At 38.4% G+C, this 26,501-nt stretch overlaps 2 protein-coding genes across 4 annotated transcripts in view; one reads left to right on the forward strand and one right to left on the reverse strand.

The window, feature by feature from the left end:
• Positions 1 to 257: 257 nt before the first annotated feature.
• ATP6V1B2 (ATPase H+ transporting V1 subunit B2) lies at positions 258 to 25,314 on the reverse strand. The gene is made up of 14 exons (XM_069574060.1): positions 25,056 to 25,314; positions 17,720 to 17,775; positions 13,542 to 13,640; positions 12,220 to 12,313; positions 11,988 to 12,065; positions 11,421 to 11,560; positions 10,981 to 11,082; positions 10,506 to 10,603; positions 9,760 to 9,883; positions 7,703 to 7,853; positions 6,236 to 6,318; positions 4,882 to 4,986; positions 3,527 to 3,656; positions 258 to 1,708 (listed from the first exon to the last, which is right to left on the reverse strand). Exons 1-14 carry the CDS (start codon positions 25,189 to 25,191, stop codon positions 1,569 to 1,571), a joined length of 1,536 nt encoding a protein of 511 aa, XP_069430161.1. The 5' UTR covers positions 25,192 to 25,314; the 3' UTR covers positions 258 to 1,568.
• The window catches only part of SLC18A1 (solute carrier family 18 member A1), a 70,000-nt gene continuing 68,140 nt past the window's right edge, over positions 24,642 to 26,501 (forward strand). Inside the window, exon 1 of one of the 3 annotated variants that reach the window (XM_069574058.1) lies at positions 24,642 to 24,995. The gene's annotated coding sequence lies outside the window, so the exon portion shown is untranslated. The remainder of the gene's footprint in view (positions 24,996 to 26,501) is intronic. The other 2 variants (XM_069574053.1, XM_069574055.1) reach the window with 2 other exon arrangements.

Here is a 26,501-nt window from a genome sequence, read left to right on the forward strand (position 1 = left end):
ACAAACAATGCTACAATAACCTTAGGCTCCCGACCCTGAATCAAACTATAATACAGCGGAAGAGGTATTACAGAAAAGAGCTTGAAAGGGCAACCTACAACTCAGACGGGTATACAAAACATGGTTCCCCTGTAACAGGACCTGGTTCACTACATTGGTTACGATGCTCAAAACTGTGAATCAAAGAGGTGCATTATTATTATATACTTGCTCGTTGCTACTACCTTTTTGATGAGAAGATACAGAGTCACTGCAGGTAACTTTCATTTAATTTAATATTTATTTTCATTTTATATCCAGGTCACATTTTCTACATTAAAATATAATCATGCTGACCTCCCCCACCCCCACCCCCTACACCTTCAGAGAAAAAAGTGAAGAACTTTACACAACTTGAAAGAAAGATGGAATGCACGGAGAAGCTGCTATTGCACCCAAGGAACAAAGAACACAAAGAGACCCAACAGTAGACATGTCAGAAGTGCATAGAAGACAGCTCAGGGCTCGCAGCAGGAAGGAGGAGGAATTAAAAGGCTAAAGCTTTTAATGCTGTCACTTGTGCCACAAGATTACCCTGAAAAGGCAAAGAGGTCAAAAAGCAGGACCGAATAGGGGATTTCCCAAAGGCTACTATCTAACAGAGTTTAAAATATCCATACATTAAATTAAAAAATCCATAAACAGAAGTGCTTTCTCTTCCCCACTTGCCTTTTTAGTATCTGGTCAACATTCTACAAAATTAAAACCACTGTTGGCATGTCCAAATGTAGAAAGGATTTTTTTTTTTACTTTAAAAAAATTGTACCCCAACTCTTTCCAAGCAACAGTTCTATTAATTATTGTAATGATGATTCTTCTGCATGGAAACCCAGTAAGGATCATGAGGACAGGGCATCCTGCTGCTCAGAGCGATGCCAGCAGGGCAAAAGTGGCATGATTCTGTGTTACTCATAGGGAGGAAGAGCAGTAAGACACGGGGGCTGAAGATAATCCATACCGAAGAGGAAAACGAAACTCCTTTTCTAATCTATCTATTAGGGAAGAGCAGGCGGGCAGTAAGAACCATCTGCTGAGAGCAGCGGCACAGACCCCGAGGCATACCAAAATCTAAAACCAGCGCTCAGGAAAGCCTCTTGGCTCTGAGAAGTGTCTTTCAGACCCCTCTCTTGTCCCTAGCTCGGAGACCAAAGCACTGTAACTTCAGATAGTGATACTATTGCCAGGGTGGAGAGGCAAGGGCTAAGAGACCCCAATAATGAGGACACTAGGCAGTCAGGTACACCACTATGTACAAATACACACGTCGACGAAAAACTCCACCTCCAACTCTCAGCTGCTTTAAAGAAAGCGTTGGAAGGATCCAGGTCTTTCTAAACAGGGGACATTTTAAAGTCTGTTAGCAGTTTAAAACATTGCAACACTGGCACAGTAAGCTCCCTAGTCTTCGTTTTTAATGACAGGGTAACACAGTAAACTCCAACACAAAGGTGGGGATGGGGAGTGCAAAAGGAATAAAGAAAACAGAGCCAGTACTTCACAAGAGCATCGAGCCAGCGATGAAGCGGCAGCTAATGCTTCGCAGAGTCTCGAGGGTAGAATTCGCTCAGGGTGCTCTGAGGGATCCTCTTCAGCATTTCTTTGGGGAAGATTCGGAGCAGTTGCCAGCCAATGTCCAAAGTCTCATACACAGTGCGGTTTTCATAAGGACCTTACAAAAAATTGAGATCAGATGAGTAAAAGGCCAACTACTGTCAACTTACCAGAGTTATTCAAAATTTACTCTGTTATTGGCCTAGCACTGGGAGCGTGATGTATAAAAAAGAGACACAAATAGCTAGGTCCCCCTTGACTGGATGTGACTGAATGTAGAAATGAGGGTTTAGACATAAGAATAAGTGAAAAGGGAGAAAGCCACAGGGAGAGACATGCCTTTTTCTGATAACTGGGTGGGCTCTAAATACATTCCACGGAATAACGGAAACTAGAGTCGGGTATTATCCAGGGAGTAATGAGAAAACTGTTCCCCAGAAAAAAGAGGCCAACCTGAAAGAGTCTAGTACAGACACATAAAAAGCTTTGAACGCCAATTAAGCTCCTGAATAGGGCAGTGGGTTTCAAAGTCGTTATTGCCATTATTATTTTTAATAGCAGAGTCATCCTTATCCTGCAAATGAATCTCATATTTTGGCTAAGGAGTTAAGAGTTCTTGATCCTTTTTTCTACCAGAATAATTGTTATCCTTTATAGTAAGGTTCTACATATATATATATATATATATATTTTTTTTAAGAAAACCCAGCAATCATATATGGGGGATTTTCAATGTTAATAAAAACTGTATCAAGTAAACTGAAAACTGCACAAATCCTATGTGCATAGCTGAAGCATTATTCCAAAATAAACACATCTTTTTTAAGTACCAGTGAGGTAAAAAATAGCGTTCATCAGCGTTAGTAGGAGTGGCAGGGGAGAGACCAAACAAAACCGCTCAAAAGCCCTACATTACATATGCTATGTGATTAAAACCACTACAGACTTTCTAACAGAAGGACAATCAATATAGTTAACAGTAAATTTACTCAGCAGTGGTATAGAGAGCTGGGGAAACTGGTGAAGACACCAGACACGGACGATGCGAGAAGGACTAGACTAGGTCTTCCGACTCAGAGTGGACAGAGATCAGTGTAGCTTCAACATTACCCAGAAACATGTCAAAGCAGACTCTCTGGCCCCACCCAGATCTACTGAATCAGATCTGCATGTCAACAAGATCCCCAGTAGATTCAAAGCTGTGTTCAATTTTGAGAAATACTGGCCTAAGTTATATTAGGAACAACAACAAAAAAACAGAACAGGATGTTTTAAAGGAGAACAATGCAAATTAGCCAATATTTAATGATGGAAAATAAATGAAAAAGGTTAAGAATCCCTAATTCCTGAGCCTGCGCTAATGGCACAATGGTCATGTGAGAGGTAGACAGGGAATTAATTGCTAGGCAGGTGGTCAGTTGGGAAAATCCTCTGCTTCTCACTATGCGAAGTCTGCGAAGATAGTGGCATAAACAAAGTTATCCCAGTTAGAGACGTGGCATTAGAGCTTCAGAAAGAGGCTAAAGGCTCATAATAGGAAGTCAGTCAGCGTAGGGGAAAAGCACAGAAGGAAGAGGTAATTAAGCCTTTGGAAACACTAACAATTAAGAAGCAAGAAGACAGGCAATCAGGAAGATGAAGACAGATGGATTGGAAAAGTCTGAAAGCCCCAAAACCAGAGGAGAGCACTGCAAAGAGGTTAAGAAGCAGCAGCAACAAGGGAGGCAGCAGAGCAGAAGGCTGGTTTTAAGAAGGGAAAGAGTAAGACAGGAGCCAATAACCGGATCAAGAAGTTGAAGGCAGAGGCTGAGAGAACCTCTTCTCCGATCAGAAGGAAAACTGCATGGAGACGAATGTAATTTCTCTCAGACTAGGAAAGAAGTCCTCAGAACTACCTAGGATGCTGTTTATGTTCATGGGAAAACGGCCATCTTACCCTGAGCAATAAAGTTCCTCTCAAACTTCTGCAGAAATTCCAGGTAAAGAAGGTCGTCTGAGGTAAGGGCCTCCTCTCCAACGACAGCTTTCATGGCTTGCACATCCTTACCAATAGCATAGCACGCATACTGCAGACAGAAGCAGAGACAGGTTCCACGGACGCAACAGTGATCTGGGCTACAGAAGCGCACTGCTGCAGCTGCCTTCCCAGGATTTCATGCCACTTCCAAACGTGACTCCCAAAGTTCATACGCAAGTCAGACTTTATTATACAGTAGTCTACTCAGAAAGGAGTCTTCAGGGACACAATACACCAGCATTACTAACAATGTACAAAAAAATGCTCTCTCAACATATCAATGAGCTTACATTTTGTAGAGCATTTTCATATAACTTACATTATGGGAGAAATCCATCTCTAAATTCTATTCAAAAAATACTTGTGATATTAGTAGGTTTATCATACCGATTTTAAGGTCAAATGCATTTTCCTTTAATTATGCTTGCTATACAATCTCAGAGCTATAGAAATCAAGATTTCACAGAATATATATATATGTACCCCTTAGTGTTCTGGTGATTGCCTACTATGTTAAACAAAAATAAGGTAGAATATGCTTTCAGAAATACTGTATAATTACTATTAAGATTACTAATAAAAACTTAAAGGCTTTAGGCCTTGATTTTTCAATTTAAAAACTAATTCATACACTATGGGAGGCAGGTCTCAAGCATGTGGTTCTTTTTTTTCTTGTCTTTAAACTTTATTTGCATCTGAGACTGGAGAGGGGATGGGGTGGGAGGGATCAAGGATCTGAGGAGCAGGTGGGAGGCACTATCTCACTCAAGACACATGAGTCCTGTGTTACACAGCTGTCAGGTGGACGAACTGAGTGGAGAGGGGAAAGATCCCCTCTTTGCTGACAACTGGCAACTCAGGGAGAGACCCTGGGCCCAACGCCAGATGGGAGCAGTGAGCCACACCAAAGGGCCAGCTTCTAAGACCTAAGTAGCTATGAGCTTAGTCACTCGGTCATGTCCGACTCTCTGTGACCCTTTGGGCTGTAGCCTGCTAGGTTCCTCTGTCCATAGGATTTCCCAGGCAACAACACTGGAGTGGTTTGCCAAAATTTCCTTCTCCAAAGCATGTGATTTTTTATCTTTGTCACGAGCATTTATTTACCCTTATGAGAAAATTACTAGGATCTAATGAATCCACTGATATTCCACTATTCTATATTACACTCCTGCTTTGATGGGGGAGAAGAAAAGTGATGTGGGAAAAAGACAAGAGGTGTTAAGAAAGCAGAAGGAATGAACGAAGAAAGCATTCATTCTGGAGAGCACACGTACCAGCTGGTTAGACACATCGGCGTGATCCTTTCTCGTCATGCCTTCTCCAATAGCAGACTTCATCAACCGCGACAAGGAGGGCAGCACATTAATGGGTGGGTAAATCTTGGGTAAAATGTGAAGGGAGAAAAAATATTTAAGTACAAAATTCAAGCTTTACTGTTAGTAAAGGATTGTGAAGCTCATTATTATTATTTAAATTGGATAAAGCTGCTGCATTTGCTTCCTAGATGAGTCTTAATATCTTTTCCTGATAAGGAAGAAATTTTTTAAAGCTTAAGACTTCTTTTGATAAATCAAATCCAAAAAGTAAAATCTACAAAACAGTACAAGATTAAAAAAAACTGAATTTTCAAAATCTGTCTGCAATATCAAATCCAAAATGGTTCTGAACTCTCATAAAATTACACATAAAAAGATTTAACAATTTCATCGAAAAGCTGATTATTAGATGCTGGCACCTATTAAAGAATAATTAAAAGATTCCATTTTTGATTACTCAGCATAGAAAAGAATGATATCTTGCTGCTTGTGACAACATGGATGGACCTTGAGGGCACTATGCTAAGTGAAATAAGTCAGAGAGAAAAAGATAAAAGAGAAATATGCATAATGTATAAAAAAGGAGAATATGTATAATCTCACATCCATGAGATCTTAAAAAACAAATTGTTGAGCTCACAGAGAACAGACTGGTGGCTGCCTGAGGCAAGGGGTGGGGGTGGGAAAAATGGGTGAGGGGGATGAAAGGGTAAGTGGTGAAGTCAGTTAAGTCACAGGAAGGAACGGTCGGCACGGTGGCTGTGTAAGCTAGTAACGCTGTGTTGCACATTTAAAGGTAGCTAGAAGACTGGATCGCCAAAATTATCATAAGAAAAAAAAACTTTAACCATGTAAGGTGACAGATGTTAACTGGGCTTATTGTGGTGATCATTTTGCGACAAATACAAATATCAAACCATTACACTGTACACCTGTGACTAATGAAATGTTATGTCAATTATACCTCAATTAAAAATAACAATAAAAAGGAAAATAATCTGAAAAATCTATTTTTATATTAGTAACAAAATTGGTGCACCATACCATTTTGGAATAAAGACCCCAAAAGAGTTAAGACAATGGACTCTACTTTAAGGCATAATAAGGAAAGTAGAAATTTAATTCTTAATTCTGGCAGTCTTTTCCAAACTAGGATTTTAGTATTATAGAAATGACAGTTTCATAGTCATATTAAAAACAATTCAAGTTGGTATTATCTAAATAAATAATTCCTAAGAGCAAAGTCAGAGACACTACAGAATAATTGAAGAATAGATGTGTAAGCTTATAGCACTGCACAAGTGCTCAATACCTGTCTGTTGTGTAGCTGTCTGTCCACATAGATCTGCCCCTCTGTAATATATCCAGTCAAGTCAGGGATTGGGTGAGTAATATCTACCAGAGGAAGACATCTGATGTTAGTTACTGTCCATCTCATATAAACAAAACCACAGGAAGTCGATCTGTACTACTTAAAACAGTGCTATATAAAATAATTTTCTGTGATGATGGAAAAATTCTTTATTTGTGCTGTGCAATATGGCAGCCACTGGTCAAATGTGGCTACTGTGACTGAAACACTTTATTTAAAAACTTTATCTGATTTTAATAAAGTTTAGAATTTAAACAGCCAAAATGGTTAGAGGTTACAATGGCCAGTTTAACTTACTCGGCTGCAGCACAGTCAGATATGTGTTGACACAAGTTAAATTAGCTACATTCATAAAAAAGCACTATTTCTCCTAGATGCGCTGCCTCTCCCCCAAGTGTAAACAACGTTCCATTTAAACAAAAAGTTCGCTTGCAGGGATTTGACCATTTGATGTATACTGAGACAGCATTCTTCCATCAATTATCCCAGATGGGTACCCAACATTTCAACATGGGAAATACAAAGAGGCTAAACAAGTAAAGCAACACTACAGGCAGCACCAAACAGGCCCTACAGAGCAAGGTGTCCCTGGTCTGTTCAACTACGGAGAGTAATCTTGTAGCTACTTCCTTGGAACAAATCACTGTCACGTCTGAGGTAGTACTCAGACTGCCTGGGTTCTAAAGCCACCTCTTCCTATTTGGGACACTTTACCTCCCCGTGCCTCACAGCAGAGCAGACACCTCAAAGTCACCATGAAGATCAAATGAGTCAGTATTTACAACACACTTGAAATAGTGCTCAGTTATAGTTATTACTGTTTCTGAAAATATTCTGTAAAAGTATTAAAAAAAACTGAGATAAAGACAAAAAGACACTAACGAAAGGGGAATGCTGAAAGTCTCACCCAGGAGCTCCTGGGCAGACAGCCAGGCAGGCACCGCACTGTGCACTCACACACATGGTAGAACCAGGTCATCTTTAACAAGCCTTTGCCAATCGTTCCACCTCCAGTCTTGTGGCATTTACTACTTGTGCTCTTTATCTGGCACTTAAGCTACCTTAAATTACTGGTCCACATACATAAAGAAAATATCCAAGTAGAATGAGTAGCTTACAATAAGAAGAGCTCATACGTTTTAAAAAATTTCCTTACATCTGGACCAGTGGACTGCAAAAAGCAGACACTAAATACTAGCTACTTAATAAAAATTAAAATTACAATAAATTTTTTTCTACTAAAGAATAATAATTATAGGTAGTTTTGAAATGAAAAAATTTTATCAGAAACAAATCATTAGGTAAACTCAACTTCTAATACTCTCAAAACAATAGATGATCTTCTCTCTTGAAATTAAAGCCCTTACAATGATCAGGCCTGCTATAATCCAAAGACGCAAAACTTACCATCGTTAGGCATGGTGAGAATAGGAATTTGAGTAATAGAGCCATTTCGACCTTCCACTCGACCAGCGCGTTCATATATTGTGGCTAAATCTGTATACATGTAACCTGGGAAACCTCGTCGACCAGGAACCTCTTCCCTGGCTGCTGAAACCTGACAGTGAGTCAAGGAGAATAGTATCACATACCAGAATATGAGAACTAACGCTTGGTTAGAACACATTTGTTTGAACAGGCCAAATTACAAAGTCAGAAATATCATCTTGTTCATTTTAAGTATTGTCTCATTAAGAAAAATCTAGCAACAAAATTTCAGACTATTCTACAACAGAAATATTGACAACTGGAGACTAGAAGCTTTTTGTTAAAATCATTATTGCCATAACAAGAATCTTTGAATAGCCTGCCAGAAGAAAATCTAGCTTGCAATTTTATAAATCAAAGGAAGTCCATTTTAAAACCAAGAGAACATTCTCAGTTCACAAGATTTATTTCATGTTATGTATCCTGCAGATTTATATAAACTCTGAAAATATCAAAAGGGAAAAAATAAATATATATACATAAATCACTTGATGCATTTTATGCGTGTGTGCTTAGTTGCGTCTGATTCTGCAAACCCATGGACTGTAGCCTGCCAGGCTCCTCTGTCCATGGGATCTCCCAGGCAAGAATGGAGTGAGTTGCCATTTCCTTCTCCAGATATACTTTACATACATCATTTAATCCTCACAAGAACTCTAATGAGGAAGTTAATATTAACCCCAATTTACAACTGGAATCAAGGACCAGATAATTTCCCTAGATCACTGCACAAGAACAGTAATACAAGGTCTTTCTCTCAGAGACATGCACACTAGAATATTATGTACACATATTAATCTACAACCCTAAAGCATGAAGCCCAACTTCTAAGTGCTACTTTGGCACCTCCAAGAGCATGCTCCATCAGAGCTACTCAAACTGTGGCCTGCAGACCAGTTTTTATCAATGTGGCATGCTGCAGTCCATGGGGTCACAGTCATGCATAACTTAGCAACTGAACATCAAAGGAGATCATGTAGAACGCAAGATAAACATATAGAAAACTTAAGTGGCTATTTAACAGAATAGCTGTCTGTTGAATCTAATAATTTTTTTAAAAGGGCTTTTAAGTTGTCTTTCTTAAAAATTTTCACTGATACTTATTTTTACTGCCTTTTATGTGAGTATAGATGGATGGATGGGAGAAAAAAAGTCCTTCAATGGAAAAGCACCAAAGTGAAGTGAGATATGGTGACAGATCTTAAGGAATTTTAAGAAGCTAGATATTTATATAGCAAGTCTCTTCAGAAGTCTTTTTCTCTTTTTTACATACTTAAAAGAGCAACTTACTCAAAATTTCCTAACTTGCATCAGAACACACCCCACACTTCTGGATGCTAGAATCTTATATTGTTTCTAAATACTGAGTTTTCTGAAGGGAAAAAAGTTCTGAAGAGGGTTCCACCAAAGTATAGTCTTTATTTATGTAAATAAATAAAAATTTACATCACTGAAAATGAAATTCTTGAAAAGGGCTAAAAACGGACTGTCTGGACAGAGACAGAACTTCCTGGTAGAGGAGCTGACTGAACAGCTTGCATGATTTACTCTCTTTAAGAATCCGACCTTTTTCTAATATTCACTTTATCATTCATTCATTGGTGTGTTACATCTTAGTTGCAGCACATGGGCGTAGCTGCTCCGTGGCACATGGGAACCTAGTTCTCTCACCTGTTTCAAACACACAACCCCTGCACTAGAAGGTGGATTCTTAACCATTGGACCACCAGGAAAAGTCCTGAGAACCCAGTCTTAATCAATGGAGATAGTGACAGTATGATAAATAGGCTAATAATTTAAATCTCATTTTCAATCATTTCAACTAGGCTGACAAAAATAATATTTTCTTTCTTGATTAAGGTGTTACACTAATATATGAATAATGAATTTTTTAAAATGATTAAAAAAAATGAAAACTTGCAGAGCAACAAGATAACCCTAACAAGATAACCTACTGTAGTTAAGAGAAAAATTACCTCTCGAAGTGCTTCAGCGTAAGAACTCATGTCTGTTAGGATAACCAATACATGTTTCTCACACTGATAGGCCAGGAACTCGGCTGTGGTTAGAGCCAATCGAGGAGTGATGATTCGCTCAATACTGAAAGGAAACATTAGGTACTATGTCACGCAGACAAAAGGCCAAAAGCAAGATAAAATGATTCCGGAAATAACAGTACCATCTCCCTTTTAAAGTTTCACACATACTGAGGAAGGTGAAGCAATTACTACTTTAAAATTCTTAAGTAAGGCAGAGTTCTTTTATGTATTTACTCAGTGCTACACAGCTAAGTTGATTATGTTATAAATGCCCCATAATTTCTCAGAACTACATAGTTCTCAAAATTTAGCAAGAAAGGAAGCGAGCAAGAAGGAGAAAGGAGGAAACAACAGGGGCCAGATTTTACAGGTAAAAGGAAAAGGTCATTTACTGAGTATAGGCCATGTGCTAAGTAGCTTATTATCTCATTTAATATCCCCAACTCTGTGAGACAAGTATTATTTATCACATTTTATGAAAGAAGACATTGAACTTCAGAGCTTAAATGACTTGCCCAAAACCAAGTAACATGTAAAAACCAGAGCTGGAATTTACATATATGGTTATCTTACTCCTAGGCCCATGAAGCTTTCATTATAATGTTTTATCTCCCTAGTCTAAGATAACATTTTTGACCAGAAGCCTGTGTAAACAGAGAGAAACAGCATATTCATTTACTTACGTTGGGTCATTAGCCAAGTTCAAAAACAGGCAGACGTTGTCCATTGAGCCATTTTCCTCAAAGTCAGATTTGAAGAACCGGGCTGTTTCCATGTTTACCTAAATAGCAATGACTTCATCAGTACTCAGAGACGCAAGATTCTTAGTATTTCTCCCCCTCCCCCCGCCGGCCCCCCAGCATTTATTTCTAATGAAGGTCAAGCTATAGATATGTACTGCTCCTTCTTTTAAAGCTTCAGCTACTCCCAAAACATTCACAAAAGCCAGGAGAGTAAACAGTCAGCTTTGGGCACAAAAAGAATTATTCTTATATTCCAGTCAACTGCTAAATACTAATCCATGGTTTGCCCAAAATACCAAGTTGAAACTTCTCTACCTAGCAATAAATTGAATGATACATGTGTATTTCTCTACACTGTTTTAAGAACATAAGCAATTTTACATTTCATTCTGAAACAGGAAAAGATTATACTTACACCCATAGCAGCAAATACAATCGCAAAATTTTCCTCACTGTAGTCCACTACATCTTTGGATTTTTTTACCAAACCAGCTTGGCGACAGATTTGAGCTGCAATCTGATGGAGAGTATAAAAGGACTGAGTTGAAATCTAAAATAATATTTTCTATAACAAAATAGCCTTTAACCTAAACTTTTGGGAATTAAATCATAAATGAAATTGGGATGTCTTAAAGGTCTTTCCCTAACAAAATTATTCTGTGATTTTTGCAAAGATTCCTAAGAGTAAGGAAGAAGTCAGATATACATGGATAAGAGAGTCAATGGAACTGGATTATATAAACAGTAACATTGGGTATTTACCTTGAAAATCCTTTATTTGGCTTCTCACTAACAGTAAAACATTTGGAGATCCTGTCTTCTTAAATTTCAGATCAAACAGATTCTAGTTCTCACCTCATTGTGCGGTAAGCCAGCAGCAGAGAAGATAGGAATCTTCTGTCCCCGAGCAATACTGTTCATGCCATCTATGGCCGAAATGCCAGTCTGAATCATCTCCTCTGGATAGATTCGACATTGAGGGTTGATTGGCTGGCCTAATGCATTTCCAAAAGAGAATATTTTAATACATCTATATATAAAGACTACAGTCATATAAAGCATTTCTTTCTACTCTTAAAAAATGAGTTATTTTTGAAATCTGAAACTTTTTTCCATTAATCTTTTGTAGATTCATAAATTATACAGTGTAGCAAGAGAGAAACCCTAATTTCAAAGCCATTATGGCTCTACTACTTATATTTCAGATATATCCTAGTAATATTTTACAATATCTTGCAGTATTTGACATAAAAAATTAAGATAAACTCTGGGAAAAATAAAATTACTAAGTAACAAAATAACTAATTAAATATGAAGCATGTTGGTTATCTACTTAAGTATCATAAAAATCATCCTTTCTCTGACAAAGGTATAAGACAGATGCTATCTCCTCTAAACACAAAATCCATTTTATGTCCCTACCCATGATGTCAAGGAAGTCTTCAGCCAGGACAACAGGACCTCTGTCAATGGGTTTTCCTGATCCATTGAATACCCGACCTGTTAAACAATGACAAGACAGTAGAGAGTACAATGACTCAAATATTCACTTTTTAAACCATGTTTTTAAACATTCATTAAAAAAAAACCTACATGGAAATATGTTAAAAAGGAAACACATCTCTGCTCAGAATGAATAATAATATCTGTTTACCAAGCATATCCTCAGACACTGGCGTTCGGAGAATATCTCCCGTAAACTCACAGGACGTTTTCTTGGCATCTATACCTGAAGTCCCTTCAAATACCTATCAAGAAAGAAAAGCAAACAGAAGAGTAAAAGAAATATGATCATAAGTGCTTAAAATTTATTTGCCTCTTAAATGGCCCTTATAAAGTAAAATACATAAATGTATATACTACTTTTAATATCACTAACAAGTGTTCATGGTGGGTGATGAACCAAACTTCCACCTCTTAACCAGGGTCATGCCTGCAGGCCAAACCTATCAAGCAAGCTAAGAATGTGTTTTTTGGGTGTTTTTTTTTTTTACAATTTTAAAGGGTGGTTTTTCTTAAAAAAAAAAAAAAGAAGGGAAAGAAAGTGTAAAGACCTTGCAACAGAGGAAACCCTAGATAAAACCTCACAAAGCCTAAGAAAATCTACTATTTGGCCCCTTACAAAAATTCTGCTGACCTCTGCTCTAGATTACTTTTTAGTTGTTGTTTAGTTGCTTAGCTGCGTCTGACTCTGCAATCCCGTGGACTGCAGCACGCCATGCTTCCCTGTCCTTCGCCATCTCCTAGAGCTTGCTCAAACTCATGTCCATTGAGTCAGTGATGCCATCCATACTACTTTTTAGGGCAATATGTTATTCGAGAAAACTGCTACTTTCTATAGCCAGTAACATTAAAAACTAGACTTATCAGAGACAATTTAAAGGCAAAGACTCAGATCTTGTTTTGGTTTCAACCCACAAGCTGTGAATTCTGTTTTTTTTGTCTCTTTCCTTCTATGTGATTATCTGCTTCATTTTACCAATTAAAAAAAAAAAGCCATTATACCAGTGGAGCTCTTGGGCTAGAATGCACATAGGTGGCAGACATTTGGCAAGAAACAAGGAAAATTCATTTTCTTCCCTCACAGTCAGTAATCAATCTCTAAAAAAAACAGAGGGGTCATATGGTAGAAATACATTCGATATGTACCATTTTATTGTAAAATAGCCTTTGCATTAGACGGTCTTGTGCAACTCCGTGCTAATCTAAGTGTTCTGAGCATCTTCAATGGAAGTTAAGCTAAGCTGTGATGTACTAAATGCATTTTCAACTTAAATGGTATTTTCAACTTACTGATGGGTTTATCAAGCTGTCATCCCACAAGTAAGTCAAGAAAGATCTGTATACTTATGCGATAATCACGAGAAAACATAAGAATAACTAAAAACCACTACAAATCATAAGAAATGGTATTTTTTATGCCTTTTTGTGATTAGAAAAATGTTCAACTGGCCAGATTTTTAAAGTAATGCTTACCTGAACCACAGCTTTGGAACCACTAACTTCTAGAACTTGCCCACTCCTCTTCGTCCCATCAGGTAGTGTTAAGTGCACAATCTCAGCATATCTGGGAAACTAAATAGGAAGAAAACAAAGGCTCAATAAACCGACATTTTAGAAGGCCAAATGCTCTACAGGCTCTGCCACAGCACACACGCGTGTGCAATCCCTACACGTCCCCTATACATGCAGGTGTATATCAAGAGGCTAAAATATCCTCAGGTAGTTTCAGTCCTTAAAACGCTCATTGTTGGCACACATTCTGACAAACATAGCGAAAGGTACAGAAAGAAGAATCTTGATTCTGTGGGAACACAGCAGTTAATTATTTTTTTTCTTCCATGTATATTTTTAAGTTTTCAGACTATAGAAAGATGATAAAACTAACAAATAACTATATTCCCTCTACTCAGCAATGATGCTTGCTTCTGGGCTGTTTAAACACTAATCACCTCGTGCTGTCAGAGAACAGGAATACAATGCAACCAAACAATAAAGTAATTACTCACTATAAACAATGCTAATATACCCCCCTCAATATACACTTCTCCTAACCAGAAGTGCATTCCTCTAGTCCATTTTAATATTTTAAATTGCATATTTCCAAAAATATACCATTAATGTTTCTTTTACCTAAATGGGAACATACTAAACATATCATCTTTTTCCCACTTGCCTGAATATTTTGGGTCTGTCATGATAATATTTAAGATGAAATCAAGTGATGTGACATTTCACCCAGCTGTTCTTCTACCACTGGTGTTCAAGGTTGTTCCAAATTTATTCTAGTACAAACATACTTCAATGGACAGTCTCACATATGGGCCTCATGCAAGTGGGCCTAAGTTTCCCTAAGGTATTTAGTTACCTAGTGGCAGGTTACAGGTTGTGTCCATTTTTCTGTGAAATTACTCTGCAAAGGAGTAATCTTTACAATTTCCTAGTAGCACAGAAAAGTGTCTTTTCCCTACATCTTTGCCAATCTTATATTATCAAACTTTAATTGTTACCATTTTGATAAAATAAAGAATAGTATCTTTCAATTTGCATTTTTCTGATTCTACTAAGCATCTTTTCATGTTCATTGACAATTCTGACTTCACTTCCTGTAACTGGCTTATTAACATATTTTCCTCACTTTTCAACTGAATCTGCTTATTCTAATTTACTTTTAGATAAGTCTCATAGATTCTGAATATTAATCCTTTTCCAAGAATCTGCTCCCAGTCTGTTTTTTAAATTTTATTTATGGTAATCTTAATTGAAAGAAGTTTTTACAATAAAATGACTTATTTTCCTTTACGATTTGCCTCTTTTTTGTAGGTAAACCTTCCAATCTAAAATCACAAAGAAAAATGGTCTTCTATATTGTCTTCTGATAGGTTTTTCATGTTTAGGTCTTTAATCCATTTGGATTTATTTCTGGTAAGTAATTGTATTTTTCTCATTTTTCTTTTTTCTATACAGGAAGCCAAACGCCCCAATTCTTATTTACTGAGTAACACAAAATAGCCCCCACTGACTTGTAATGTAGCCTTTATCATTTATCAAGTCAAATTCTCAGGTGTGAGAAGAGCTGGTTTTAGGAATCTTAGTTTTGTTCCACTGAAATGCCTGCCCACTCTTGCACCAAATCTTTATGATCTGCTTCTAACTGATTTTGTCACCTGGGGAGAATTCTAAGTCTTTTCATTCATGGGTGTGGAGTCTCCTCTTATTTGAAGTTGACTTTTATGTTTCTCAACAAAGTTTTCTGTAGAAAGTTACTAGTTATTCCAGTAGTTACTCCTGGCATACAAAACACTACTGGTTTCTACAGACTGACCTTCTGTATCCAGCAACACTGTTTAACACCACTGTTTCTAATAGTCCATCCACTGAATGACTTGTGTTTTCTGTTTAATCACAGTACCAAGAAATGATGATAGTTGTGCCTTTTCCTTTTTAATCCCTATAGCCCCTAATTTCTTTTTCCCACAACACTGATCAGGGTTCAAGCAAAAGGATAAACAAAGATGGAGAGTGGTGGGGACAACGGGCCCCCTCATCTTGTTCCTGACTTAAATGGGAATGTTCCCAGAGTCTCCCCTTAAGGATGCTGTTTGTGGTAGGTTATAGTGGATAGCATTTGAGAGGTTTTGAAAGTTTGTTCTATCCCTTATTTCTAAAACCACCTTCTTTTTCTTCTTCTTCTTTTTTTTTTTTTTAAGCAGCAAGTAATTTTATCAGATATATTTTTGGTATTTACTGAAAAGAGCATAAGCTTTCTCTAGCTTAATCTATGAATGACCTGAATTATACTGACATTTTCTAATATCAAATCATCTTTGTATTACTAGGATAAATTCTACTTTGTCATAATTCTGTTGACTTTTTAAAATATGCTCTTGCTAATATCCAATGTGAGCATACATTTATGCTCACATTTTGGAATCTGTACCTGTGAGTGAGAATAGCTACACTGTTTCTTTTCTGATACTATCTTTTGTCTGGTTTGAAAGATGTGCTACCTTCAGAAAGTGAGTTAAACATAGAAGTCTCCATCATCATCTATTCTGATACAATTTGTATAAAATTATCTATTCCTTGATCCTATATATATGCATTATGGCATATATATTCTTACAACTATATAAGCTTTATTTACCAGTTTTTTCTCAGTTGGCGTTATACCCCAAACATTCAATAAAACTTTCTCAGCTTTCTTAAAATTACTTCCTCCAAGATGTTTTCGAAGTCCTTCCCGTTACTGACTCTCACAGTATCTTGTACTTATCCTTCACAGCCCTTAGCAATTAGACATTTACATATTTGTATTGTATATTTTTGGTGCTGAGTTCAACATTTAATATAGTTGAAACTTGAATATTTTTAAACTGTTTGAAAGTATATTACTAATATGCTTCATATTTTTAAAATATAAGCCCCCAATTTTATCTAATAAGAAGTATGTAAAAAAGAATAAAGGATAAAGAAACAAATCATGTTTTCAATACTTTCTCAAAAAAGCAAAGTGTATGCTCCATCCTTTCACAAAACATTAATGGACATCTGCATGTATGTTGTACAACTTCAGTGCTACATACTGAAGCTCTGAATCAAACTGCACACTAGCATGAAGCCACGGCCAGGAGCAAGCTATGTGCTCAATCTGATTTGTATAGGTACCCTGTCACGCATAAAAATATTAACTTAAATAAAGCTGAACAGATAATGCACTTTGCACTCTTTTAGGAAATGTCTTTTGATTACTTTCTGCATCTAGAAGGGCCACATGCCAAACGTACTTTCATCATTACTTCTCTCAACAAACTAATAAATGTGTACCTTTCCCCCAATCCACTCTCAACAACAACCAAAGCAGAATTACTGAGCATATTACACAAATTATCTCCTCTGAAGGTATTTTAATCACAGAACTCAGGAGGCTTCACCCAAGGTACTCAATTATAAACTATATTACGTGCCTCTTTTTCTAAGATAATTCTTATTATATAGGTGTAGCTAAAAAAAAAGGTAACAAAAGAGTCTTTCAACAAACTGAATAGGTAAAAGCTATTCTTCACTTTATGGTTTTAGCCGCTGTTGAGATAACCGGTCGTTTATTCATTAATTGAACACTAGTGTCAGGTCCTCAAAGATAAAGTTTATTGTTTATTCACTTAAAGACCTTAAAATTTAGTAGAGAAGATAAAACAAATATGTAACAAGGAGTTATAATACATGGTAGTCTATGACAAGAGCCATAAGATACTGTATATCTAATATTCTACAAGTCATAAAACATACTTACAAACATTACAATTATTTCCCTAATAAACCTAGGAGGAAGAATTAAATTTTTAAATTAAAAATTTTTAATTCATTAAAATTTAATTTTAATTAAAATAATTTTAATTTTATTAAAAATTAATTTTTTAAAATTAAAAATTTTGCAGATAAGGGACTCAAGACCACAAACAGAATCCACAATAGATCCAATACTAGAATCCTATCTTCTGACTTCTGCTCTAAAATTCTTATCTCCTATGTAGCAATGACATTCAGACCAAGGCAGGCTTAAAATTTGTAATTTTTAATTACAAAACATTGGAGTTTTCAGCACTACACGTTTAACTGCATAAATGGTTCGATGATAAGGACAGCGGTATTACCTTAACGTGATCTAAGATCACTAGAGGGCCATTAACTCCTGACACTGTCTTGTATGCTGCAAAGAAACAGAAACAGTCAGTGCCAGTCAAACGCGACAACAGCCCCCATCGCTTCTCTGGCATCACCAAAAGCCCTCTACTTTGCCACATCCATTATCATATGGAGCACTCAAACAGTAGGAAACTTTTCACTGAATTCATGAACTATGCCCCTATCTGTACGACTTTTCATAATTCCCCTTCATTCAACCCAAACCATGTTGAATTCTTACTATAAATCACACTGCTTCAAGGACCTAGGCTAGGAAAACAAAGGCCAAGAGACAGAGTTCCTAAGAGTCCACAATTTTATGAGGAGGAGGGGAGTTAAGGGTTCTAACAGAGGTGTTCAGAGGATCTGTGGAGCATGGGGAAGACAGTGCAGCTGTTCTTATTTAGAAGAGAAATGGCTTCGTAGAAAAGGTGGCACTTAGCAAAGTAGACAGAGAAGGGGAAGGGAACCCTTTTTAAGCAAAAGTGACAAAACTCATGGAAGAAATCCGAGAAAAAGTAGTCTGTTAAGATAAAAAGCCATCATTAAACGGTACCATAAAAACTGCAAAAAAAGAGCTTATGCAGGGGGATAAAAGGCCAGAGAACATACAAGTATCCTATAAAAAAAAAAAAGTCAAATGTTACTGTCATTGTAGAAGCTTATACTTTCTACTGCAAATTATGCATAGAATCAAGCTACCCAAATCCCTCATTTTAGAAAAGGTGTAGCCATCGGTGAACCACAACACAGCTCCATACCTGCCAAGTGTAATTAACAGTAATCGTGTAAATCAGAACTCAGGAGAGCAAATCCAACAATGTCAGAATTAACTAAATTTTACAATCAGAAAAGCTGAATAAACAAATGAAATAAATAATTTATAAAAAGCTGTCAATCAGTTGGGAAATTTTCACTTGCATGATTTCTTATGGGGTCTTAGACAGAAATTTCTGCATGAATGTAGATGCCCAAGAATAAGGAAACCATTTAAACAAGCAGTCTGATCACTCAAGGAGCTTCAGAATTTAAAACCACAATTTCTTTAGCCAGGAAGCAAGTGCTCCGGAGAGAGAGCGAGCAAGCACTATCAAGACACCTGTTTTTCATTCTGAGGACATTTAACTCCTGACACCAAATATTTGCTTGAATACATTTATAACTGTAATGATCAACAGAGGTCCCTGCTGCTGCTGCTGCTGCTAAGTCACTTCAGTTGTGTCCTACTCTGTGTGACCCCACAGACGGCAGCCCACCAGGCTCCCCGGTCCCTGGGATTCTCCAGGCAAGAACATTGGAGTGGGTTGCCATTTCCTTCTCCAATGCATGAAAGTGAAAAGTGAAAGTGAAGTCGCTCAGTCATGTCCGACTCTTAGCAACCCCATGGACTGCAGCCTACCAGACTCCTCCATCCATGGGATTTTCCAGGCAAGAGTCCTGGACTGGGTGCCAGTGCCTTCTCCGAACAGAGGTCCCTAAAAGTACTCTATTTTTCCTTTTTCTTCAACTTTAGATAAAAAGGAAGTCACAACCTGAATGGATGTCCATGTAAACAAGTTAATCATGCCTCCAAGGTTTTCCCTAATGGCTCAAGTGGTCAAGAATACACCTGCAATGTAAGACACATAGGAGGTGTGGGTTTGATCCTTGGGTCAGAAAGATCCCCTGGAGGAAGAAACAGCATTCCACTCCAGTATTCTTGCCTGGGAAATCCCATGGACAGAGGAGGCTGGTGGGCTACATACAATTCATGGGGTCACAAAGAGTAGGTAGGATATGATTGCACACCTAAGCAAGCAAGCAATTCAAGATTATTAGAAAGATCTCAATTGTTATATTTTCTACTACTTTTATGATAATCCTCCCAACTCACTGAACTAGAGGCCAACAATAGCCAGCAAATAACTTAATACAAGAATAAAAATGCAAAAGCGCATATCCTAGGATCATTGCATTATGTTTTCATAAGTTCTTTTTTAATTTATGCTTTGCCTGTACATCACATTTATGCTTTGCCAGGTAGAGAATATTACACATTATAACTGACTGCCGCCAACCTGAAAGACAGTTAACATACTACTGATTCATCCTCCCTACTGTTTTAAAACAACCTAATACTCTTAAAAATAATTCCTACCCCTGAAACAATTTCTTCCTTGTTCTTATTTTATTTTTGGCAGTGTCATCTGGTTTGAGGGACAGTAGTTCCCTGATCGGGGACTTAACCCAGGCCAGGGAGTTAAAAGTGCAGAGTCCTAACCACTGGACCATCAGGGAATTCCCTAATTTTTCTCATTTTTTAAGAATACTTTCGTATATAATTTTGAAAAAAAATTTATTGGCATATAGTTGATTTACAATGTTGTGTTAGTTTCAGATGTACTGCAAAGTGAATCAGTTATACACACAAACACACATTTACTCTTTTTAGATTTTTTTCCTCATTGTTCTCATTTTAAAATTCCAAATATTAATTTTCAATGATTTTCTAAAACTGCTATGTGGATATGCAAAGTGAACTACATTAGAAACAGATTTTCTTAGCACCTGGCTTTTAAAACACTGACTTTTTCAAAAACCGTAACAGTTGGGAACAGGAGGAGAGAGTGGGCCAGTGAAAGGAATTCAGTTTTGAAATTTATAGGCAACTTAAACGCTTCAGGTTCTTAAATTCTCTTTACTTTCTGGAAAAGATTTGCAATTTCTTTGAATTTTTAACCTCGTCAACAATGATCCTTTAGAATCTCATGTTTAAATTCAAGCTCATTCAAAACTATGAAGTTTTGCCAGTCACAAGACAAAAGTATGACCATGAAAAAAAAAATACACTAATGATTGCTTTTCCTGGAAATAGTGAATCAAGTTGATTGCTACTATAGAAGACAAGATTCTACTTCATCACAGTCTCCGAATTTAAAACAATGTACGTAGCCTTCAAAAAAGCCAAGAACCATTCAAATTGATTAATACCAAAACCGCCGATAATATTTAATGAGTACTTGCCAGGAATTCTTTTTTAATCTCCATAACAGGTCTATGAGTTAATGAATATTATTCCAAGTCCCCCCCCACCCCCCAAAATTAAGTAACTTCCCTAAGGATCTGAACTTACACAGTCCACCTCCAGTCACTTTTTCTTTAACTCTGTGCTACAGCTCAAATTCTAAAACTGAACTGGTCCTTTTCTGTGATCTGGGACACTCTATCATTACTGAAAAATAATCTTTCTCCAATGGAGTGCAAGCATTAGAAATGTTGAAACAGAAAAGGGAGAAACTGATGGAGATGCTTCAGCAATTTGCTCTCACTGGTAAGCACCAGGAGACCACTTCAGATAAAAAGCAGAGTTTAAGCAACATGCTTGATTTAAATTAAAGTTGGATACAAAAGAAACTAACACATGGCACAATCCAAACTAAACAAAACACATTACCAAGACAAACTGCTTCACCCTTAGCAGAGCATCTTCAGATAGGTTACCTTGTTTCAGCTCACACACACACTGGGAGGCAGGCAAGGCTGACATACATATTCCACACTTGAACTACATCTCTGAGAAACCTGTTACTAAATCAAAGAGAGAGGGCTAAAATTACTTTTGTTTGTTTGTGTCCCCCTTCTCCTAATTCTAAGTTTGTTAACCCTTAGTCTCCAGTGTAATTTAAAAATATTGAGATAAGACAGTTTATAGCATTGGACTACAAACAGGGAGAAGACAGTTTATATACAAACTATAGCACCTTTCCATAATAATAAAATGGTGGGGTTGGGGGAGGGTGGAAGACAAGCAGAGAAAACAACATCAAACACCACCTTTTATCTCTCAACAGCATTTGCCCAGCTTTCCTCATCATTACTGGGTTTCTCAGGTGGCACGAGTGGTAAAGAACGCACCTGCCAATGCAGAAAATGTAAGAGATGTAGGTTCGATTCCTGGGTCAGGAAGATTCCCTGGAGGAGAGCACGGCAACTCACTCCAGTATTCTTGCCTGGAGAATCCCAATGGACAGAGAAGCCTGGTTGGGCTACACTCCATAGGGTCGCAAAGAGTCAGACAAAACTGAAGCGACTAAGCACGCACGCACACCTCACCATTACTATTAACAGCCCAAACCAAAGACAACTGTTTAGAGTAAAGCTGCCAAAGACATTAAGCTATTCTTCAAAATATCAAAATCCATTCACAAATTACATAAATATGCCTGTGTTTGACAATAATAATGACCACTCTTCTCTTGAAAATTCCAAACAAACAAGAACTTTGGTCTGCATGAAATGATTAGAACTTTTGACAACAAAGCAGATATGGTTACATCTTTGATCCTGAATATTTAGGGAGGTGATAAATATTTAGACAACAACACTTTAAACCCCAAATCTACAAAGGTTTTAAGAAGCACGTACTTGGTCAGATGACATCCTCTTCCTCCTACAGGATACAAGACTGTTCAACAGATCTAACACTACTTAATGATTGTGAAACTTTCAAAGAGAAAATTCAACAACCATTGCACAATATGGATCTAGTCCTTCAGCCTCTACCTTATTAGCAAAACAAAACCAGAACAATCATCATCTATTGTGCAAGAAAAGTAGGGACCCACACCTTGCAGGGGGCAAGGAGAGAGAGGGTCTAGAAAAAGGGCAGGCCAATGATTCCTTTATTGGACTTTTCACTGAGGTTAGGTTTACTTTATGACATAAGAACTGCAAGAGAGGAGGACCTAGGATCTCAAGAAACAGGAGATTAATTCAAAATGTTTAACATCCAAAAGCTCTACACAGGAGATTAATTCAAAATGTTTAACATCCAAAAGCTCTAAGTGTATTACTGAATCTTGCTCAAAGTGTAAAAGAAAATCAAGCTTTCTTTCCTTGTGACTAGAAATTCAACCAATGTGCTCAAGATTATTTCAAGTCTGCAGATCTTTTTCCAGACCTTGTTAACAGCCCCATAATCCCCCAATTTTTCAAAATCAGCATCCTATTGTACAGTGGAACTGCCAATATTCCATTCCTTTATTCAAACAACACACATTAACTATAACTTTTCACTAAGGATGGTAACATCTTTAATTAGAAAAGTGACAAGGTTAATCAATATTTATTCAGAAGTGATTAAAGTGTTAACCAGAACCAAGAATGTAGCAATATAAGAAAAAAATGACATTCAAATGCTGTTTGCTGTTAGCATAAGTATGGTATCATTTGTGCTTTTTAGAATAATCCAGACACAGAAGGAAAACTCCAACCAAGTACCCCAACTCCCTACTCGGGTTCCATCCACATTAAGGATTCAAACACTAAACGATCAGAATAAGGAGCTTAAATGCAAGCTACACAACAATTACACAACAGAAGGCACAGGACTAGGCACTGAGGATACAAAAAGAATTCCTGAACCACAAAGTTTCAGTTTTAAGCACTCTGTTGCAATCTTGTATCTTATCGGGGGCATCTCATCTCCTGAAGTTCTTCAGCCACGCTAAGCACACACAGAATGTCCAGAAATCATACCTCCCTTAAGAGGTCACAACCTTACTCATGGAGTACTCTTTCAACTTCGTTTCAGTTGATAACTCTGAATTGAGATTGAGTGAATAATTATATGGAAAAATGATTATTGCTTCTTCTAATCTTTCCCTAGAAGTACCACTAATGTCTTATCTGTTCTACCCAAAGAACATCAATGCATACAAATGCAATTAGTGAGAGTATCTGTAATTGTTAGGCACAAATGTATTCTTACGAATGCAACTTCTGTCAATTTCTTGAAATATTTACTTCAGCTCACACAAACTCCCAAAAGGCATTCTCTAATGCAAATAATTCCCATTATAAACAGCATATGGGGGGGGGGCGGGAAAAATTAGAAGTTTGTAATTACAATTGATACACCAGTAGCCAATAGGACATACTGCACAGCACAGGGAACTATACTCAATATCTTGTAATAACCTTTATAATTATAATTTAATTTAACATTATAATGGGAAAGAATCTAAAAAGGGAAACACACACATATACACATACATATAACTGAATCATTTTGCTGTACACCTGAAACACAATGTTATAGATCAACTGTATCTCAAACAAGGAAAAAAGAGCACATCTCAGCAAACCTATGATCAAGTCTTTCCTCCTCCTTCACACTGCAGTGCTGTCACATGACCCAGTGACTGATCAGGATGGGATTAGTCAGGAGGAGAGCCGCCAGACTGAAACCCTTCATCTGAAATTCTTTTTAACCGAAGAGCCACCCACAAATAGGCACTCTAGCCATTAAGCAGTGTTGGGAAACATCAGGTGCTTTCCTAAACTGTAAAGGGTCTACTTTTAGGGCTCATCCCCAATGCCTAAAGAAGGTCCGATGATACACAATCTCACTGTTTAGTAATCAAGAACCATTTATTTGGAATTGCTGAGCAGTCCATTTAAGCCTGGTTATCAGGATTTTTTCAGAATAACAACATTTTAAACATGCCTCTGCATATGTTTTGCATATATTCGACATATACAGGCAAAACTGCTTGTCTTCCCTAAGACAACCTTGCACTCAAGTTAATGGTATGAAAAAGGTCCAGCAGGAATAAAGACATCTGAATTTTCCTGCTTTGTCAGTAATTAGGCATCTAAAGCCTGGCATGCCCTGTCTCTCTCAGAACCTTAGGCTTCTCACTGTAAAATGAGAGGCTTACACTGGGATGACCTGCGGGGTACTTTTCAGGTCTGGCTTTCGCTGGTATCTAGGTGTCCTGCGGGGCTGCCTCTCCACCGAACAACATCTCCCTCTGGCTGCGGGCCTGACCTCCATCCGAGAAAAGCCTGACCACGTCAGCGATGACACTACACCGTCTCCCTCGGCAGGAGCTCAAAACCTGCCCTGAAGTCCACACCCGAGGCAGAGGGATGGGGAGGGGTGTTCCCTCGACCCTTGCAGATCCAAATGAGGCCAGCAGAAGATCAGGATAAGAGCTGCAAGGAGCGGCCTTGCCTCCAGGACAGGAAGCAAGCGCCTGAGCAGGCTCCAGCCTCGGGAAGCTGCACAGGGTAGGGCAACAGACCGGAGCCCACCAACCCAGGAAAAAGTTCCGATGGTGCTCTTCCCCTGAGTTCACCGCTGGCACGGAAATTAAGAGACACTGAAAATCTCCTTCTAGAGAGAGACGCGGAGGTCGGGGTAGAGGGGCGCGAGGCCGAAAAACAACCCTCCCCACCCCACCCACCCCTCTGGTTAAGCAGGTGAGTGGGAGCAAGGGGCTAAGAGCAAAGACAGGATTCGTCTTGCTCTCTGATACTTACTGAGACGAGGCTGGGAGAGGTAGTTCCGGCTAACTGCCAGCGCCTGCTCTCGAGACCCCGCCAGGGGCCCGCTGGTGGGTACTGGTAGCTCAGGCGCGGCTCCGTTCACGATCCCCCGCATCGCCCGCAGCGCCATCTTGTCTCCTCCGTCCCGACTGGCCCCGCAGCGGCACCGCGCAGGCGCAGATATAGCTGGGGCGGCCCGCTCCCCGCTCCGCCCATGCGCGCTGTGGAGCCCCCGCCCCCTTGGCTGCGCCCCGCCCGCGGCCTCGTGACTTGAGCTCCGCGTGGGCGGGGCTAAACCAGCAAGTTGGGAGAGGAGCTGACCAGCGTGCTGGGAGGAGGGTTCCCCGACAGGGAGAGGGACCCAAAGAAAGGCAAGATTTAATGGAGAAAGAGAAGAAAAGAGGGAGAAGGAAGAAAGGCAACTTCGTACAAGAAAAAGTCAATAGGCATTTCATAACGCTGAATGAAGAGACCTCAAGTTAAAAAAAGAAACACTTTGAAAACCAATATAAAACCTATTCCATTGAATATTAACATAGGGCACTATGTGCCATCATTTCTTTCTCTTTATTATCTTCCTTTCCAATGTATTCGCTCATTTGACCATTCAAAAGGCATACTGGACTGTTTCAGAGTGTGAAAGACAAGCTGTCATGTATTTGGAAAGGATATTTAAAGGATAGTGTTGGAGGGAGGAAGCCAATTCTGACTTCATGTGGGAAACTTTCTTTGATTTGCTTTTATTATTATAATCACATTCAGTGGCTTGCCTGGAGGACCCTGCCCCTCTGCTTGACTGTAAGCTAAAGTGCCTTTAGTTCAACTTGCCGAGTTTGTCCCTGCCCACCTGTGAATAGAAGAGATTAACACACCCCCTTCCAAAGGCTGGCCATTCCCTTGGAGATGTTTTGCAAGACTGAAGATCTTTCGCTTTACTTCACCACTGCATCTCCCTCTCTATTCTGCCTTTTGACTTTAGTAACTCATTGCTTCTTTCTCTCTGATCTATAAAAGACCCCAATAAGATGGTTATTTTGAGGTGCTAGCCTGCTATCTTCTTGGTCTGCCAGCTTCCCAGTTAAAGTCTCTTCCTTGTCTCAACATTTCATCTCTTGGATTCATTGGCCTATCAAGATGGGCGAGCAGAGCAAGCTTGGATTTGGTAACAATAGCACTAATGCTGGTATGAGTAGTTGGTTGCGGAAGGTATCTGTGAAGGCTTGCTGCCTGAGTGATTGGTTGTGGTGCTATTTACTGGGTGGGACAGAGAGAAGGAAGTGAGAAACATTGCTGATGATGGAGAAAGAAAAGAGAAAGCTAATTGTCTGGGGATCTGTTCAGTTTTAAGCTTCTTGTGGAATGTTCAGAATGAGATTTCTATTTGACTAAATAGGTGAATATCCCCGGAGAAGATATCTGGGCTGAACTGAGCTCAAAATT

This window comes from Ovis canadensis, chromosome 2, assembly GCF_042477335.2.
Source record: "Ovis canadensis isolate MfBH-ARS-UI-01 breed Bighorn chromosome 2, ARS-UI_OviCan_v2, whole genome shotgun sequence".
In the NCBI taxonomy this organism is placed as follows: Eukaryota; Metazoa; Chordata; class Mammalia; order Artiodactyla; family Bovidae; genus Ovis; species Ovis canadensis.

What these genes read in the sequence shown, in the direction of transcription:
- ATP6V1B2 (XM_069574060.1), bottom strand. Translation starts at nt 25,191, where the DNA reads ATGGCGCTGCGGGCGATGCGGGGGATCGTGAACGGAGCCGCGCCTGAG. An exon ending in AACTTGGCTAATGACCCAAC is followed by an intron (nt 9,884 to 10,505) that starts GTAAGTAAATGA and finishes GTTTCCTTTCAG; the next exon opens with TATTGAGCGAATCATCACTC. An exon ending in ACGCTGAAGCACTTCGAGAG is followed by an intron (nt 7,854 to 9,759) that starts GTAATTTTTCTC and finishes ACTCACTGTCAG; the next exon opens with GTTTCAGCAGCCAGGGAAGA.